The sequence below is a fragment of the Scyliorhinus torazame genome, chromosome 17, assembly GCF_047496885.1.
Source record: "Scyliorhinus torazame isolate Kashiwa2021f chromosome 17, sScyTor2.1, whole genome shotgun sequence".
NCBI classification, from domain to species: domain Eukaryota; kingdom Metazoa; phylum Chordata; class Chondrichthyes; order Carcharhiniformes; family Scyliorhinidae; genus Scyliorhinus; species Scyliorhinus torazame.
The window spans coordinates 69,018,992-69,038,288 of NC_092723.1; the positions used below are offsets into that span (position 1 = coordinate 69,018,992).

The 19,297-nt window shown below is 50.9% G+C and overlaps 1 protein-coding gene across 2 annotated transcripts in view; it reads right to left on the minus strand.

The window, feature by feature from the left end:
- ampd1 (adenosine monophosphate deaminase 1 (isoform M)) overlaps positions 1 to 19,297 on the minus strand; it is a 92,909-nt gene that overhangs the window by 39,250 nt on the left and 34,362 nt on the right. For both annotated transcript variants that reach the window (XM_072480571.1, XM_072480570.1), the window contains exons 6-7: positions 6,795 to 6,924; positions 2,984 to 3,178 (exon numbers count right to left, since the gene is read on the minus strand). In XM_072480571.1, the coding sequence (XP_072336672.1) occupies positions 2,984 to 3,178; positions 6,795 to 6,924 (325 nt within the window). The remainder of the gene's footprint in view (positions 1 to 2,983; positions 3,179 to 6,794; positions 6,925 to 19,297) is intronic.

Sequence of the window (19,297 nt, forward strand, 5' to 3'; positions counted from 1 at the left end):
CAATTTATCGGCGGGACTTCGGCCCATTCGGGCCAGAGAATCGAGCGGGGGGGCCCGCCAACCGGCGAGGCGCGATTCCCGCCCCCGCCGAATCGCCGGTGCCGGAGACTTCGGCAACCGGCGGGGGCGGGATTCACGGCAGCCCCCGGCGGGGGGGTCGGAGAATGACGCCCCTCAATTTGCTTGATTCAGTCCTCTGAAATGACCTCTCTGATCATTCTCATTTGTGCTCATTGGAAATTCAGAACTATTGGCATCATTTAACAAATTGAGTAAATTGAGTGTTCATGACTGAATCAATCATAAAGTCGGTGCGTATTTGTTAACCGTGCATCAGACGTTGAAATTAAATGTCATCCAACCAACTTCTATTTCTTCGCAGATTCTGCCTGATCTGCTGTGCTTTTCCAATATTTGTACTAATGGTTTACCACTTGCATAGAGAAATTAGCAGTTGTTTCCCAAACACTGATTTTAGAAAATTTTGAAATAACAGCTGGGATTTGCAAAGGACAATGATGGTGAAGCTTCCGGCACTCACTACCATTACACAATACAGAGCTCAGCAACTTCCAGAGAGCACGCTGTAGCGCATCAATCTGGAAGTTCCATTGGGACAATCTGTTCTGCTTGAAAGGTTTTACAGTGTCAGTCTTAACCCTGCAGAATAAAACGCAAGGCGTGGTAGTAGTGAGAAACTAGACTGTACATAACTTTTTATCATGATTTATCAAACTTTTCAGGTCTTCTCAAATATTTAATAAGATTTATATAACTTGAATGTTTTATTGTAAATCACTTTTTAAACAAATTCATCAGATTTTAAATTTTTTTTTTGGTAAATTTAGAATACCCAATTCAATTTTTCCAATTAAGGGGCAATTTAACGTGGCCAATTCACCTACCCTACACATCTTTGGTTGGGGGGTGAAACCCACGGGGAGAATGTGCAAATTCCATGCGGTCAGCGACCCGGGCCCGGGATTGAACCTGGGTCCTCAGCGCCATGAGGCAGCAGTGCTAACCACTGCATCAAGGTGCCGCCCAGACTTTTTAAATGTTTTAATGTACATGTCATTAAAAATGACTTATGTGACTTTTAAAATATTTATGACTTTGTAAAGTGATGCTGATCAAATTAATCTGATTAGATCTATGGTTTCAAGACTTTTTACGTGACAGGCACTGGAACAGCTTGTTTTGGGCATGGCTCCCGATCACACACCACATGATCTGTCCTTGCTCCACACCAGAGAATACTATAGGGCCATGTTGAGGTCCATACCACGAGGCAATCCTCTCTCCTTTGAGTTGAAGTTCTCGACCCACCATCGCATTAATTAGGTTTGTAGCTTAGTTCAAAGGTCAGCAACAAATGCCACTGACTGCAAATTTTTGGACAATATGGATTAAAACAGAATTTGACCTGTTCACATCAGTGGTCTGGATAACATGTTATAAAAGCTCCAGTGTTTTATCAGAGCCTTATTGTCTCACAGTGAACTGTATCCTTGGGAGATATTTGAAATATCCTGACCATACTGTGACATTCAACACAATTCATCTGCTGAACTTCAAGTTGCCCTGGTTTGTTACAGATGTCAAACAAAAAAAGAAAGACATGCATTTTCATGGGGCTTTTTGTGACTACCAAACAAATTTTCAGCCAATTAATTGTAGGGTGGGATTATCCAGCCCCGCCATCAGTGGGCATCAATGCGGATAAGATGGGAAAATTTGGAGAGCGCTAGAAGGTTAATGGACTTTTGGCCACTCTCCAAACTTTCTCGTCAGCGATGCCTGCCACCAATGGCTGCGGAAAATCCCAGCCGTAGTCATTGCTGAATGTACAAAGTGCAGCAGCCAATTTGTGCACAGCAAGCTCCCACAAACAGCAATGTAATAATAACCAGACAATCTGTTTGCTGTGATCTTCATTGATTATATTCCTTCAGAGCTAAAAACATCCGGTCACCCACAACTCTTTGTTTCCTGTCACTCGTCCAATTTCATATCCATACTGCCTCTGCCTCTTTCATTCCACAGGCTTTAGTATTGCTGACATGCCTGTTATGTGCCACTTTATCAAGTGCATTTTGGGAGTTCTTGGACTCACACATTAACTGCATTACCTTCATTTAAATTAATTATGTTTTCTTATTTTTTTAGTTTGTGAAAAAAAAAATTCCAATTAAGGGGCAATTTAGCTTGGCCAATCCACCAACCTGCACATATTTGGGTTGCGGGGGTGAGAACGGACAGTGAACCGGGGCCAGCACCGAACTCGGATCCTCAATGCCATGATGGAGCAGTGCTAACCACTGTGCCTGCCACTGCATTACCTTTGTTAATCCTCTCTGTCACCTCATCTAAAAACTCATGCAAGTTAGTAAATAGACACAATTACACAGATTTGATTCATTAGACACGTTGATCAAAGGAAGTACTGCAACAGTAGCTTTAAAGGATTGAACAGGTTAAGCACCATTCCCTGTCCACAGCCAAAGGCCACAACTGAGCTCAGGCCTCCTGTGAGAAATCCCACAGGAAATCTGTTACAAAAAGTAACGAGTTCAGGCTAGAGGGCTGGTTTAGCACAGTGGGCCAAGACAGCTGGCTTGTAATGCAGAACAAGACCAGCAGCGCGGGTTCAATTCCTGTACCAGCCTCCCCAAAGAGGCGTCGGAAAGTGGTGACTAGGGGCTTTTCACAGTAACTTCATTAAAGCCTACTTGTGACAATAAGTGATTGTTATTATTTGAAATGGCATCTAGTGCTGTAACCGCTGCACCTTAACGTTCTGTGTCTCGGCCTTGCTATTCACTCCCAATAATACCAGTATCAGGTAAATTCAGCACTCCAATGCACCCACACGGGATACGCACTCAAAAGGAGAGTGGATCGAGGGATATGGGCTACAGTCCCATAGCCTTATTCCCAAACCACACTTCTTTAAATGACAATTGTAACTGAGTACCCTTACCGCATGCACATCCAAGGAATCGACTGTCAGGTCATAAGCATTAAGCTTCAGCTTTTTAAAGAGTTCTTTCAGAGTTAGCTTCTGGTCCTTGCAGGTTGAGACAACACGATCTGGATCCAGCTTTGAGGAATTCTTTATAAAGCGCAGGAGGTGTTTCTGATTCATGCAGGCTGCCGCATGGATGTGTGTATCCACCTGAGAAGAGAGAAAATGCAGATGGGCATGACTTAGAGATGTTCTCGTGTGTTAAAGTCTGAAGCTCATGGTGCAGGACATCACCAAGATTTAAAGGAGCAAGAAAATGGATGAGGCCAATCTAGAATTTAAACGGCACCAACCCTCGACCTTCAGAACTTCACCTTGTATTTTAAAGCAAAGACTGTTAGAGTCAAGAATATCTGGAGAATGAGTGAAAATATTTTGGAGTAGCAACATTGGCTTCTACATCACAGCAAGTAGGCTGTTCATCGTTGAATTGTTTTTGAGCGAAGTAGACCCATTTTGCCCAGTCTACCTTGTGCGTTGGGGCTGGAGTAGTGCGTTGAAGTTGCAGGCAGCTTGGTTCAGGCTTAGACAGTGGCTGGGGTAAGGGCTGGGATCGGTGGCAATGAAATGGAGTTTGTGGTGTGGGCAATGACAATGGGCCACTCATGTTTAGCTGGAGGTAACAGCAACTCTTTGGAGAACATGGAATTCTCGATGAGCAGCCTAAGGGGCAGAGGCTTTCAATGGATGGCGAGAGGTGGGGGCAAGGTGCAGCTGGAAGTTATCGGTACACACGTGCAAACCAGTAGATGACATCACCAAGGGACAGGAACATGCAGAGGAAGAAAAGGAGGGGGGTCAAGGTTCGGGTGACAGAGCCTCTAGGGGACTATAGAGGTACGGATGGAAGAATGGGGCAAGAATAATCGCTGGAGGTCCTCTAGTCAAAATTAGATTTGTAAATGTAGAACTATTGGGCTCTAAAATTGAGGGGAGGTACTGGAGGAGACTGGTTGGCCAATCACAGGCCACAGAGAGGCAGAAGAAGATGAGTAGGAATAAGTTAGTACAGTGGTTAATACTGTTGCTTCACAACTCCAGGGTCCCAGGTTCACTCCCGGCTTGGGTCACTGTCTGTGCGGAGCCTGCACGTTCTCCCCGTACCTGAGTGGGTTTCCACCGGGTGCTCCGGTTTCCTCCCACAGTCCAAAGATGTGCAGGTTAGGTGGGTTGGCCATGCTAAATTGCCCTTAGTGCCAAAAAGGTTAAGGTTACGGGGATAGGGTGGAGGTGTGGGCTTAAGTAGGGAGCTCTTTCCAAGGGCCGGTGCAGACTTGATGGACCGAATGGCCTCCTTTTGCACTGTAAATTCTATAATTCTAATGTCACAATCACAGAGGATGGAATTTGTGAATTTGGTTAAGACTATTGCATTACTGAAGCAGCGGAGGAAACCTGATTAAAGAGATTCAAAAAATTACAGGGAAGCTCACACTTATTTGGGAGGTTACAACATGTTCAAGGGCTTTGAAGAGGAGAACGTCATTAATGATGGAGCAGTGACTAAGGTGGATATTTTGAGGAAAGATATGGTGATGACAGTGGCAGGGGCCCATTTGCAAAGTCAGCTAACATGAAGATCAGGAAGGAAGCTTGGGTAATCAGCCATTTAATCAGGACAGAGTTAAGGAATAGGGAAGAAGCTAGTTGGCGAGATGAGTCACCAGTTAGAGCACTATATGGGAGGATCAGCAAGATAGGAGGATAGGGCATTTAGCATTGCTGCTTGTAAGCAGGCAGCATTGGAAACTTTGATGGGCCCTACAGGGACGACCAAGAAAGGCAGGGAGAATAGTTATGGGGGTCTCCCAGGAACATTCAAGCCTGGAATGATAGCTGGAAAATAGAAAGGCAGAGCTGCAATGAGGTACTAGGATAGCATTAGCACTGATGGGCAATCCTGAGGGGAGAGAAGTGAAATATGGCCTGATCAGATGACAGAGGAGAAGGGGCTAAGAGGAAACAAAGTCGGATTTACAAAATACCCTATTACCTAGCAAAACACCCATAAGAACTATGTTGAAGAAGCACTTAGAGGACAAGGCTGAAACATGGCTATCTGGATGGCACTTTGGCATGGTAGTTAGCACTGTTGCTTCACAGCGCCAGGGACCCAAGTTCAATTCCGGCCTTGGGTGACTTGTGGTGCGGGATTCTGCCGTAATCGGTAGGGCGGGCAACTCCAGCGTCGGGCCGCCCCAAAGGTGCGGAATCCTCCACACCGTCAGGGGCTAGGCAGGCCCCGGAGTGGTTTGCGCCGCGCCGGCTGGCGGGGAAGGGGCTTGGCGCCACACCAACCGGCGCCGAAGGGCCTCCACCGGCCGGTGCGAGTTGGCGCATGCGCGGGAGCGCCAGCATGTGCTGGAATCATCCCAGCGCGTGCGCGGAGGGCTTCGTCTGCACCGACCATGGAGGACCGCTACAGCCGCCGGTGCAGAAGAATAGAGTGCCCCCATGACACAGGCCCGCCCACGGATCGGTGGGTCCCGATCGCGGGCCAGGCCACCGTGGGGGCAACTCCCGGAGCCAGATCCCCCGGCGCCCCCTGAGAACCCCGGAGGTCGACCATGTCGCCAGGTCCCACCGGTAAGGACCTACTCTAATTTACGCCGGTGGGACCAGCAAAAAAAAAAGCGGGTGGCCACTCGGCCCATCGCAGTCCGGAGAATCGCCGGGGGGCCCGCTGCTAGCGGCCGTCGACCGCCGTGGCGCAATTCCCGCCCCCGCCAAATCTCCGGCGCCAGAGAATTCGGCAGCTGGCGGGGGCGGGATTCATGCCGCCCCCCCCGGCGATCCTCCGACTCGGCGGGGGGTCGGAGAATCCCGCCCGTGGAGTTTGCACTTTCTCCCCAGGCCTACATGGGTTTCCTCCAGGTGCTGCGGTTTCCTCCCACAGTCAACAGATGTGTAGGTTAGGTGGGGCTATGGGGATAGGGTGGAGGAGTAGGCCTAGGTAGGGTGCTTTTTCAGAGGGTCGGTGCAGACCTGATGGGCTGAATGGACTCCATCTGCAGTGTAGAGATTCTATTGTTTCTCTCTCTCTCTCCACTTTTATCCCTTTCTTTCTCATGTCATTTTTGCTGCCCGTCTCTCTCCTCCTTACCTCTCTTTCCACTTTTTGGCCTTAATTTATTATGGTCTATTCGTTCTTCTCTCCTCCTTGACTTGGTCCTGCTTCTTTTCTTCCAGTTCTGTCACTCTTTTACTTTGGGTCGATCCCAATCTATGTCCTGTGTCCCTCTCTATCTTTCATGTCGGTCCCTCTCTCAAGCTTTCCATTTTGTTTATTTCTGTCTCACTGCACTTCTATTTACTTTTTGTCTCCTTTCTTACTCAATGGGACCAGAAAGTATTGAGTGCATCAATCAGTGACGGTTGAGAATCTCGGGAGAACGCAGTAAATGTACTTCAGAGACAGCAGTGGGGTGAGGCACATGTGTTCACTGCTGTATTATACACCAAGGTAAAGGCATGGAGGCACAGTAGTTGGCACTGCCATCTCATGGCGCCAGGGACCCAGGTTCATGCCAGACTGGGTGATTGTCTGTGTGGAGTTTGCACGTTCTCCCCGTGTGTGCGTGGGTTTCCTCCGGGTGCTCCGGTTTCCTCCCACAGTCCAAAGATGTGCAGGTTAGGTGGGGCTACAGGGTTGCAGGGGAGCGGGCCTAGGTAGGATGCTCTTTTAGAGGGTCGGTGTAGACTCGACGAGCCAAATGGCTTCTTTCTGCATTGTAGGGATTCTGAGCAAAAGAAGCAAGCACTCTACCTTTCTAACATTGTAGAAATCTCTGTGAGGATTGCTCTTCACTTCTTTCAGCTCTTCCATCTCATTCAGCATTTCGTGCAGGTTGAACTTAGAGTTAAGAAACTTCAAGCGTCGGTGAGCATACGTTTTCCTAAACCAAGGAACCAAGAAAGAAAATCCATCCCATTTCAAAATAAAACAGAACTTTATGCTCATCTCAAAAAATTGATTATTCTACTTCACGTAATGGGGGAGGATCACACAGCAACTAGGTAAACACTTCCTGAATCCCATTCCTGAAATTGAGCGCACGGGAATAAATTTATCCTGTCCTGCCCGGCAGGGAACTGATCAGATTGTGGGCGCGATTTGACGGAAAACTTTCAAAGGGTCATTTTGCGTGCGATTGACGGGATGTTTCTTGACGGCCGCATTGGCGAGGTCGCGGCTCGTATTTAACGGCACCCAGTGCTGGAAATGAGCCCCCACGAGTGTCTAGCCATTACTGGCTCCCTTGCCATCTGATTTTTCAGACTTGCACCTCAACGTCTCGCCACTAACTAGTGGGAGCTGCTTTTCAACATTCCCTCACCACTCACTCCCAGTCATCACATAAGCATGGCAGCTCACAGATCTGCTCCTCCCTTTGGGTATGCCGACCTGGCCAGGCTTCTCGACGCTATTGATGCGAGATGGGACATCCTGTTCCCCCAAGGGGGTTGAAGGACCAGCGTCAGGGTCACCAGTACCGCCTGGGAGGCAGTGACAGTGGCTGTCAGTGCGGGCAGAATAACCATGAGGTCCACCGTACAATGTAGGAAGGAGACCAACGACCTCCACCGAGCTGCATGGGTAAGTTACCACCTGTCTCCTGGCATCAATTTCTGCTTGCCACCCCTCAAATTTCCAACCCACCCTCTACCGCCACAAATCACTGGCTGACACCCTGCACCCTGCCCATATACAGTCCTAGTGATTGTTCCTCAGCATCCCCTGGCATCCACCAGCACAACCCCTTTATTTCCAGTTGGGGTGGCCACTCATGCCACCTGCCATAGACCTCCCTGTTCCACCTAGCACGCGGCCCACAAAGCCCTCTTTCCTCCCCCCCCCGGTTCCTTCCACCACCCAAGAGAACACCTCGGCGGAGGAGCTCTGAGGAGACAACCAGCGAAGTTTCACAGCCAACACCCCACCTCCCACCAGCGCAGAGACACACGCCTCAGTGTGCGACATTAATGGACAGGCTTCTGGGACTCAATCTAGAGAGCACCACACAGTTGCTGATAAACATCAGATGGAGGCAAGAACATCAAAGGAGTCATCAGTCAGAGGTCTGCTGGATTCCAGGACTCAGAAGTATCAGGAGGGGTTGTCAGCGACATTCCAGCGAGTGCACAGCCGATTGGAGGAGCCCCAAAGGCTATGGGTACAGGGGATGATACCAACAATGTGTGGCACTGAGGCCAACATGCTAGGGAGGCGACCACAGTGGACAGCCTGGAGCACAAGGCCAGCGCCTTGAGTGGTGGCGCCCAAGGCATGGCTCAACCTGTCGTGGTCTACAGCTATGTGCATCCCCTGGGTGTGTCCCCAGGATGCACATCAAAGGTGGAGGCAGCCTGTTGCTTCCACGTCTGTGGCCTTTGATGCCTTTGGTGGACGTCCTCTGGAGAGCCTGGAGCAAGAGGGCCCTGGCCAACTTGCCAGTGTCACTCTGTTCTACCTGCTGCCCTTAAGATACACCGATGTCAGGATGGGGGGGGAGGGGGGGGGGGAATTCGGAAGAATGGGAGACCACCGTAGTCTCCTTGGTGGCAGGCACCGGATTGGCCTCCAGCGCTTCCTCCTCCCTGACGGTGCTGAGGGCCTCAACATTATGTCCATGTTCCATACATAGGTGGACATTGCTGAGGCACTGCAGAGTGAATCATAGAATCATAGAATTTACAGTGCAGAGTGCGGCCCAGTCATTGAGGAGCATTGCGAAGGGTATTGACACCATAGTGCAGACAATGGGGAGCCGCCAGGGCTAGCAGAGTCAAATGACTCAGAGGTAATCTCCATCTCATAGACTCCCAGGGCCCTTTGGGCACCGTCAGGGAGGACCTTAAGGGCAGCAGGTAGAACAGAGTGACGTGGCAACGCCAGTGACACTGGCAACCTTAAGGGCAGCAGGTAGAACAGAGTGACGTGGCAACGCCAGTGACACTGGCAAGTCGGCCAGGGCCCTCTTGCTCCAGGCTCTCCAGAGGATGTCCACCAAAGGCATCAAAGGCCACAGGACGTGGAAAGCAACAGGCTGCCTCCACCTCTGATGTGCATCCTGGACACACACCTATATAGAGCTGAAGACCACGAAAGATCAAGAATAGTGAGGAGGACTGAATGGGTGCTGGGGGTTCACTATCTGTAGTTTGGGAATGCAAATAATCAATATTCACTATTAAAACATGTTACACCTGATACATGTGAAGCCTCAGTCACATTAATTTTCACAGCAGGCGTGCCTGCACCCACACCCCCTGTTGCCCTCCGCTCCCCACCCCCCGGCACAGTTGTCCAAGATCAAACACCCTCATGCAGACCCCGTTCAGAGGATGTATGTGAGCGCACTGTCAGCACAAATACAGGAGCCAGCCTCTGAAATAAACTGAGGAGCATCAGAGCTTTCCTCACAGCGAGTGTTCATCACTCTCCTGCCTTGTATAGTGACAACAAAGGAGGGGATGGGGGAAGGAGGGGAATGGGGGAATGTGTAGAGGAATTGGGGGAAGGAAGGTAATTGAGAGAAAAGAGGGGAAGGGGGGGGGGGCTAATGGACAAAGCCTCGTCCGATGAGAAGCGAGTGAGGATGAGGGACTCCCTGGTCCTCCGGGCATGCCAGATCCTTGCCGTCACCTGTCCTCCACTCTCCAGCCCCACACTTGGCTCGTCCACCATCCCCTCCTGGTCTGGCTCCTCCTCAGACGAGGTTGCATGTCCCTCCTCCTCCTCCAGCATGTCGCCCCGCTGAGATGCCAGGTTGTGGAGGGCACAGCAGACCACCACAAAGCGGGAGACCCTCTGGGGGGGGTGTACTGCAGTGCACAACCAGAGCGGCCCAGGCATCGGAACCACATTTTGAGCAGTCCGAGATGCACCCCTCAATGGCAGCATGCGTGGCAACATGGGCCTCATTCTATCTGGTCTCTGCCTCAGTCTCAGGCCTCCGCACTGGCATCATCAGTCAGGACCTCAGAGGGAACACCTAATTCCCCAAGGGCCAACCCATCATCCTGGGGTGGTCCTCGAAGACGCCGGGGAGCTCAGAATGTCCCAGGTTGTAGCTGCCATGCACACTCCCTGGGAAGCGTGTACACACATGCATGATCCGGAGGTGGTGGGCACACACGAGTTTAACGTTCAAGGATTGAAACCCCTTCCTGTTAATGAAGGGCACTCCCTGATGCCCAGTGTGTGGAAGGTAACATGCATGCCATCAATTACCGGCCGAACCTGGGGCATCCTGCGATGGTGGAGAGTTCTGCTGCCAGAGCATCTTGGTGGGCTTGGTCCAGCTCAAAGTTGATACTGTCTCCTCCCCAAGGTCTTCTTCAACACGGTAGACAAACTGATCATGGCGTTTGTGTGTGCGTGTGGTGGGGGAGAACCCAAGGATTCTGAAAAGATTTCTGCAAAGGAAAAGAAGCATGGGAGGCCTTGTCCACCCAAACCAAAAATTCTACCACTGGGCAGCCCCAGCAGAGAGCTTGAGGGGATGGGTGAAGGAGCTGGGAGCAGAGTGTCGGGTTCTGGGCAGCCTTCTTTGACGCAATGCCCAGGGTTGTGGGGGTGAGGATGCGGCCAATCCCAAAGGTGGTGGTCTTTGGGGTCTCAGACCAGCCAGAACGCTTCATGGAGAGGGAAGCCGATGCCAAGCTTCCCTCCCTAGTCACCCGCCAAGAATCCTGCTTGGCTGGCGATCGGCAGCACCACCCAAAGCTATAGACTGGCTGACCGACCGGTGGGAATTCCTACAACTGGAGAAAATAAAATTCACCATCCTTGGGTCGGAAGAAGGATTCCACAAAACATGAAGGCCGTTCACCAACTTGTTCCAAGACCTGTTCGTAGCCAGCAGCCAACAGAGCAGGAGGAGGGGGGGGGGCGGAGGGACACGCAGGCATGCCATTAAAACATGAAGGAAAGGGGGGTTGGGGAAGTGGGGAGGAAGGGGAACGTAGGGAGAGAGGGGAAGGACGGGGTGTCAAAAGCCCTTTGGGGCGGGGATGTCCGGTGGCGGCCATGGAGGAATAGGTCGCACATTTGATAGCTCCCGCCTGTAACGGACATTTGGACCTTTGTCCCCCGTTTTCTTTCGGATTTTATGGGATAAATCGGTGAAGAGTGAGTTAGTAAGGAGAATTCCCCCTCCGGTGTTTGGAGAATTCGACCAGAAATGGCTGTGTGAGACGACAAAGTCCTATAAGGGAGACGCAAGTAGAACTGGTAACACGGGACAGCATGGTGGGGCAGCAGGGCCGTGTGGAGACGACACAGCGGTTGACGGAGCAGCTGGTGAAGTTTTTCGAGGATTGCTTCGCCAAGCTGAAGAAGGACATGCTGGGCCCGATTAAGGCTTCGATTGATCAAGTGGTTCAGAATCAGGAAACCCACGGGAGAGCGATCCAGGAGGTGGAACAAAAGTTGTCCGAGCACGAGGAGTATATTACCGTGCTGGAAAGCAAGGTGGGGATGATGAACGACCGCCAGAAAAGAATGCAGGAGAAGCTGGAGGACCTGCAGAATAGGTCCAGGAGGCAGAATCTCAGAATTGTCGGCCTCCCTGAAGGCAGTGAGGGATCGGATGCGAGGGCCTATATGACGTACATGTTGGAGAAGTTGATGGAGCTGGGACGTTCCCTCGGCCTCTAGAATTGGACAGAGCACAGAGCCCTCGCGAGGAGGCCCCAGGCGAACAGGCCGCCGAGGGCCATGGTGGTACATTTTCACCATTTCATGGACAAGGAACACGTTTTGCGGTGGGCCAAGAAAGAAGCAGTAAGTGGGAGAACTGTGAGTTGCGCATCTATCAGGATCTGGGAGCGGATTTGGCCAAGAGGCGAGCTGGGTTCAATCGGGCAAAAACGACTCTCTTTAAGAAGGGGGTGAAGTTCGGGATGCTGTTTCCAGCCCGTCTGTGGGTCACATATGAAGAACGGAACTTCTACTTTGAAACGCCAGACGAAGTATGGACCTTTATTAAAGAAATGAAGTTGGAGGCAAATTAAAAATCACTTAAGCCTTGGAGAAGTACTGTGGCGGAGATTTGTGGTGCTGGGTTGTATAAAATTAAGTAGCTCTATGTGAAATAATGGGCTATGTGGATGGTTAACTGTTGCTTTGTCTTGCAGGGACCTTGTTAGAGGGGGGATGGGCTTTGTATTTGGTCTGCTTGTTTGGGTGACTATTTCTCTGAAGTGACTGTTTCTTCACTGTTTTTTCTGATGTTTGTTTACTGGGGAATGTAATGCTTTTAAAATGTTAATTCATGTGGGGGGGAAAGAGAGGAGAAAGCAATAGGGAGACAGACTGCTTGGTGCCAGGGCCGGGAGCTACCGAGTTAGCATGGGTCAGCTGACTCTCGGAAGCGCAGTGGGGGGTGAGCAGGTGTTAAGCTGGAGCTTGACTTGGGGGATTGGGTTTTTAGTGTTGTTGCTAGGGGGGATGGGGGAGCTGCTTTATTGACAGGGGAGGAACTGGTACTAGGGGACAAATGGGAGGTCGGGAACGGCGACAGCCTGAGTGGGGACTCGAGGAAGCGGAGGGCGCAAGCTCGAGGCTGGCCAGAAAGGGTGATGGCTAGTCGGCAGCGGAGGGGTTGGAAGTCCCCCGTCCAGGCTGATCCCATGGAACGTGAGAGGACTGAGTGGGCCGGTCAAGATGGCTCGCGTGTTTACGCATTTGAGGGAACTGAAGGCGGACGTGGCAATGCTACAAGAGACACACTTAAAGGTTACAGACCAGACGAGATTGATGAAGGGGTGGGTTAGCCAAGTGTTCCACTCAGGACTGGACTCAAAGACCAGGGGGGTAGCGACCTTGATCTGCAAACGAGTGGCATTCGAGGCAGGGAGAATTGTGTCAGACAAGGGGGGGTAGGTACATAATGGTGAGTGGGAAGCTGGAGGGGGTGCGAGTGGTGCTTGTGAACATATATGCTCCGAATTGGGACGACATGGAATTTATGAGGCGGGTGTTAGGTCAGATCCCAGACTTAGAGTCACATAACCTGATCATGGGAGGGGAATTCAACACTGTCATTGATCTGGAAGTGGACCGGTCAAAATCCAGGACAAGGAGGTGGCCGGCTGCAGCAAAGGAATTGAAGGGTTTTATGGAACAGATGGGGGGTGTAGACCCATGGAGGTTTGCACGGCCGAGGACGAAGGAGTTTTCCATTTTTTCACATGTCCACAAGGTATACTCTCGCATCGACTTTTTTGTTCTCAGCAGGGTGCTAATACCGAAGGTGGTGGATACTGAATACTCGGCAATTGCAGTGTCGGACCATGTCCCGCATTGGGTCGATCTACGGGTTAGTGTGGAGAGACAACAATGCCCGCTGTGGAGACTGGATGTGGGGTTGCTAGCGGATGAAGCGATCTGTGGGCGGGTTAACAAGTCCATCCAGAACTACCTGGAAACAAATGATACGGGGGAGGTCGCTGTAGCGACAGTCTGAGAATCTTTGAAGGCAGTAGTCAGAGGGGAATTAATCTCGATACGGGCCCACAGAGAAAAGGCGGAACGGGCTGAGAGGGACATGTTAGTTGAGGAGATACTCCATGTGGACAGGTGATACTCGGAGGCCCTGACGGGGGGCTACTGAGGGAGCGGTGGAGGTTACAGGTGGAGTTTGGCTGTTGACCACAGGGAAAGCGGAACAGTTGAGGAAGGCAAGGGAGGCGATATATGAGTACGGGGAAAAGGCAAGCAGAATGTTGGCGCACCAGCTCAGGAAAAATGAGGCGGCCAGGGAGATAGGTAAAGTAAAGAATAGAGACGGTAATACTGTCCTGGACCCAGCGGGGGTGAACGAGGTGTTTAAGGACTTTTTAAATAAATTATATGAATCGGAGCCCCCGGCTGGGGTGGAGGGGATGAGGCAGTTTTTGGATCAGTTGAGGTTCCCGAGGTCGGAGGAGGACCTGGTGGAGGGGCTGGGAGCCCCAATTGAGATTGAGGAAATAATCAAGGGGCTGGAGGGCATGCAGTCGGGCAAGGCCCCGGAGCCTGACGGCTACTCGATGGAATTCTATAAGAAGTTTTCAGAGATATTGAGCCCACTGCTGGTGAGGACATTTAACGAAGCAAGAGAGAAGAGAGTCCTCCCCCCAACAATGTCGCAGGCCTCGATTTCATTGATCCTGAAACGGGAGAAGGATCCGGAGCAATGCGAGTCATACAGGCCGATTTCTCTACTGAATGTGGATGCCAAACTGCTGGCTAAGATACTGGCCACAAGGATAGAGGACTGTGTCCCGGGGGCGATAGTGGAAGACCAGATGGGATTTGTTAAGGGCAGCCAACTCAAGGCCAATGTTCGAAGGCTTCTAAATGTTATTATGATGCCCTCAGAACGAGAGGAGGCGGAGGTGGTGGTAGCGATGGATTTGGGGAAGGCTTTTGATCGGGTGGAGTGGAATTACCTGTGGGAGGCGCTGGGAAGGTTTGGGTTTGGTGAGGGCTTTATTGACTGGGTGCGGTTGCTCTATCAGGCACCAGTAGCAAGTGTGCGTACGAACCGGCTGAGGTCGGGGTATTTTAAACTACACCGAGGGACGATACCATAGAGCCATTGGCCATGGTATTAAGAGCCTCTAGGAACTGGAAAGGGCTGGTTCGGGGGCGGTGGAGCACCAGGTCACGTTCTACGCAGATGACCTGCTCTTGCATATTTCGGACCCGTGGGAGGGGATGGGGAAAGTAATGCGAATCTTGGGGGAATTTGGCAACTTTTCAGGGTATAAATTGAACATGGGGAAAAGCGAGATGTTTGCGATCCAGGCAAGAGGACAGGAGAAGAGACTGGGAGAGCTGCTGCTTAGAATGGTAGGGAAGAGCTTTCGATATCTGGGAATCCAGTTGGCCCGGGAATGGGAGGCACTGCACAAGTTAAACCTATCCCGGTTGGTAGAACAAATGGAAAGGGACTTTAAGAGGTGGGACATGCTCCCGCTCTCACTGGCGGGGATGGTACTGACCGTGAAAATGACGGTTCTCCCCAGATTTCTATTTGTCTTTCAGTGCCTCTCCATCTTCATCCCTAATGCCTTTTTCAAGCGAGTGAATAAGATTATTTCAGGCTTTGTGTGGGCGAGTAAAACCCCGCGAGTGAAGTAAATGTTGCTGGAGCGCAGTCGGGGGGAGGGGGGGTTCACCTGCCGAACTTCTGCAATTACTACTGGGCGTCTAATATAGCCATGATTAGGAAATGGGTAGTGGCATGGGAGCGGATGGAGGCGGCGTCATGTAAAGACACCAGTTTGGGAGCACTGGTAACAGCACCTCTGCCGTTCTCGCCAGCCCGATACTCCACAAGTCCGGTGGTAGTGGCGGCTCTGAGGATCTGGGGCAATGGAGGAGATATAAGAGAGGGGAGGGAGCATCGATTTGGACCCCAATTTATAATAACCACAGGTTTGTACCAGATAGGCTAGATGGGGGGTTCCGGAGTTGGCAAAGGGCAGGAATTGGAAGGATGGGGGATCTATTTATAGACGGGTGCTTTCCCAGCTTGAAAGCTTTGGAGGATAAATTTAAATTGCCAGCAGGGAATGGTTTTAGGTATTTGCAGGTGCGAGACTTCCTGAGAAAACAGGTGCCGGCCTTTCCGCTGCTGCCGCCACGGGGGATACAGGATAGAGTAGTTTCCAGTACCTGGGTGGGAGAGGGGAAGGTATCGGATATTTACCAGGAGCTGTCGGAGGCGGAGGAAACTCCGGTGGAGGAGCTTAACGGCAAGTGGGAGGACGAGCTAGGAGATAGAGGCGGGGCTATGGGCGGATGCCCTAAGCAGGGTTAATACCTCCTCATCATGTGCCAGGCTTAGCCTGATACAATTTAAGGTAGTCCACCGGGCACACATGACAGCAGCTAGGATGAGTAAATTCTTTGGGGTTGAGGATAGGTGTGCGAGGTGCGCGGGAAGCCCAGCAAATCATGTCCACATGTTTGGGGCATGCCCGAAGTTTAGAGGGTTTTGGCAGGATTTTGCTAAGGCAATGTCCACGGTATTAAAAACACGGGTGGTGCCGAGTCCGGAGGTAGCGATCTTTGGAGTGGCGGAAGATCCGGGAGTTCACAGGGCGAAAGAGACCGACGTCTTGGCCCTTGCCTCCCTGGTAGCCCGGAGACGGATCTTATCAATGTGGAGCGACTCGAAGCCCCTGAGTGTAGAGACCTGGGTTAGTGACATGGCTGGGTTTCTCAGTCTCGAGAAAATAAAGTTCGCCTTAAGAGGATCAATGCTAGCGTTCACCCGGAGGTGGCAGCCGTCCGTCGACTTTCTCGGGAAAATTAACATGTCAGCAGATGCAGTATTCAAAGGCGGGGGGGGGGGGTGCGGGTGGATTGTTGTTGTATGGTTGAGGTGCGTGAAGATTGGGCTGGGGGGAGGGAAATGTTTATTTTACCATGTGTTTGTAAAATTTTAGAGTACCCAATTCATTTTTTCCAATTAAGGGGCAATTTAGCGTGGCCAATCCACCTAGCCTGCACATCTTTGGGTTGTGGGGGCGAAACCCACGCAGACACGGGGAGAGTGTGCAAACTCCACACGGACAGTGACCCAAAGCTGGGATCGAACCTGGGACCTCGGCGTTGTGAGGCAGCAGGGCTCACCCACTGCGCCACCATGCTGCACTATTTTACCATGTTGATGTCATTGTTTATGTTACTGTTATAAAAATTTTCAAATACCTCAATAAAATATTATTTTTTAAAAGACCTTTGGGGCGGACCACAGAACTCAGGCAGCAGAGCCGCAGAGGAGGGGCCGAAAAGAAGAGGGAGGGAGCCGAATCAAGAACAGCACATTGGGCGACACATGCCAAGGCTAGGGGAGTTGGGGACGGGGACGGGGGCGGGGGCGGGGGTTGGGAACGACGGGTGGGGGAAGGGGGGGGGGCGGGATAGATACAGGTAGACAGTCAGAAAGTTCCAGGTCGAACACATATATCTGTACACTTGCCTCACCTTGTTTGGGGTTGTAAATGTACAAGCTTTGACTTTGTCATTGATAATGGAATTATGTACCATAAAATGTGAAAATCAATAAAAATACATTTTTTAACGTTGATGTTGTCTGCTGCCCGGGCATATGGGGCATATAGGGCATCCGTGACCTTGTTGGCTGTAGCTTGTGAATTGCCGCACAAGTGCCTGCTCGAGCCCTGGAATACATAAAAGTTCAGGGCTGCGTGACCTTCACGGCCACTGGGAGCAGGTGTCCTCCTCCGCCATGTCCTCCGTGAGGACATGGCACAGGTGCCGCACTGTCTCTTTGTTGAGATTGAGCCTCCTGTGGCATCTCCTTGTCATCTCCTCGAAAGGCCAATGACACCTGTACACCTGCAGCCATTGCTGGCACCCCACTCTGCTTGATGGCGATTTCCAGATCACACCCAAATATGGCAAGAGTATCATTAACCCCAATTTGCATTAATTTTCATCTCATTAGCAAGAGTGATATAGAATGTAACTGCCTCCCGGTAATTAACCATCTCTCAGTGAGAAAACACGCGGTCGTTGTTTAGTACTCCTTTTTAAAAATATGAAGCTGGCACAATGGCTACTGAGGGGAACTGAGGAAATGAGTCGCCATTTCTACTTTCGGGCTTGCAGCTCTAGGGCACCGGGGCTGTTGCCCAGTGCTCGGCTTGATGGGTGGACAGATCTTCAGAAAGTGCGGCGGCGCCCTACACATGCCACCTCCAGCCTGCATCGAGGCTACTTCCACCATCTCTGGTGTCTGGTCGCTTGGGCTGCAACCAGCACCGCGAGGGCATCCTCTGTGGGGCCGACACCACCATCCATTTTGGTACCTGTAAGGAATTGGAGAAGAAGATAGACCGCCGATTAATTAGGGCTTCTAAACAGAGACCCTCAAATCCCCCAAGCCCTCCCTATCTTATGTGTCCCACCTTCTCTCAGAGTGCCATCCACCAAGCTAGTTGTGCTGGAAACGCTCGCTCTACACACTCAGCCCGCCCACAACAGGAGCCCCTAGACTTCAGATCTCTGCCGGGAACATTAGGGAGAGCGTGCTCAGGTGCCCCCCCCCCCTGATCCACACACTCACCCTTTGGTCACGAGGATATCCACAGTGCTGAAGCCCAGCTCTCGAGTGTTTGATTGTTGGTTGCTGCCTCTATGGTGCTGACGATTCTAGAGGTCAGGCAAACTGTTCAGGCTTGAAAGTTTGATTGAAATGCGATGCAATAATCATCGACTGAGACATGTCACGTGTACACACGAGAAGCCGCTTGAGAATATTTTGTTTATTAAATGATCAACAGTAACAAAGATTTGAAAAACAACCATGCAACATTCTGCATATCACACTAACCATTAAACAACAAGGAAACATCACCGTTCCATACTGGTACCAATACAAAGCTGTGTCAGCTCATTTGCACAAAGAAAAATGCCAGGGCAACCCCTGACCTGAAACGCTTCACCCGCACCCCCCCTCCCCTACCAAACCTAACCCCCCCTGAGGGGTTCCCTCCCCCAAACCCCACCCGAGCACTGGGCAACAGCCCCGGTGCCCTAGAGCTGCAAGCCCGAAAGTAGAAATGGCGACTCATTTCCTCAGTTCCCCTCAGTAGCCATTGTGCCAGCTTCATATTTTTAAAAAGGAGTACTAAACAACGACCGCGTGTTTTCTCACTGAGAGATGGTTAATTACCGGGAGGCAGTTACATTCTATATCACTCTTGCTAATGAGATGAAAATTAATGCAAATTGGGGTTAATGATACTCTTGCCATATTTGGGTGTGATCTGGAAATCGCCATTGGAGTGGGCTGGTTAGATAGAAAACTGATTTGTGCCCGGCGCAAATATCGGTTTTGGCCTTTCCCGCTATTCCGCCGCGTCCAGATCTGCGCAGGTGGTTAAATTACGTCCTGTGTGTCCATTTCATACCTTGTCCAATTTGGTACTACTATCATTTCCCACTGGGTGAGTACGGTTAAAGTTTCTGCCATGATTTAAGGCTGACACTTTGGCGCAGCATTGAGGGAGTGTTGCATTGTGTTTGTGGTGAGTTTGTAAACGAAGTGCTGTAAAAGGACCCACGGCAATGTTTAAAGAGGAGCAGAGCATTGAAGAACATTCGCTGGGCATTCATTCCATCATCAAAACAATGTGGCCTTGATCATTCATGAGCTCTTTGTGAGAACTAGCTGTCAGTATTTGGTTGCTGCGCTTCCTGCATAACTGTGACTATGCTCCAAAAGTAATTCTCCTAACAGT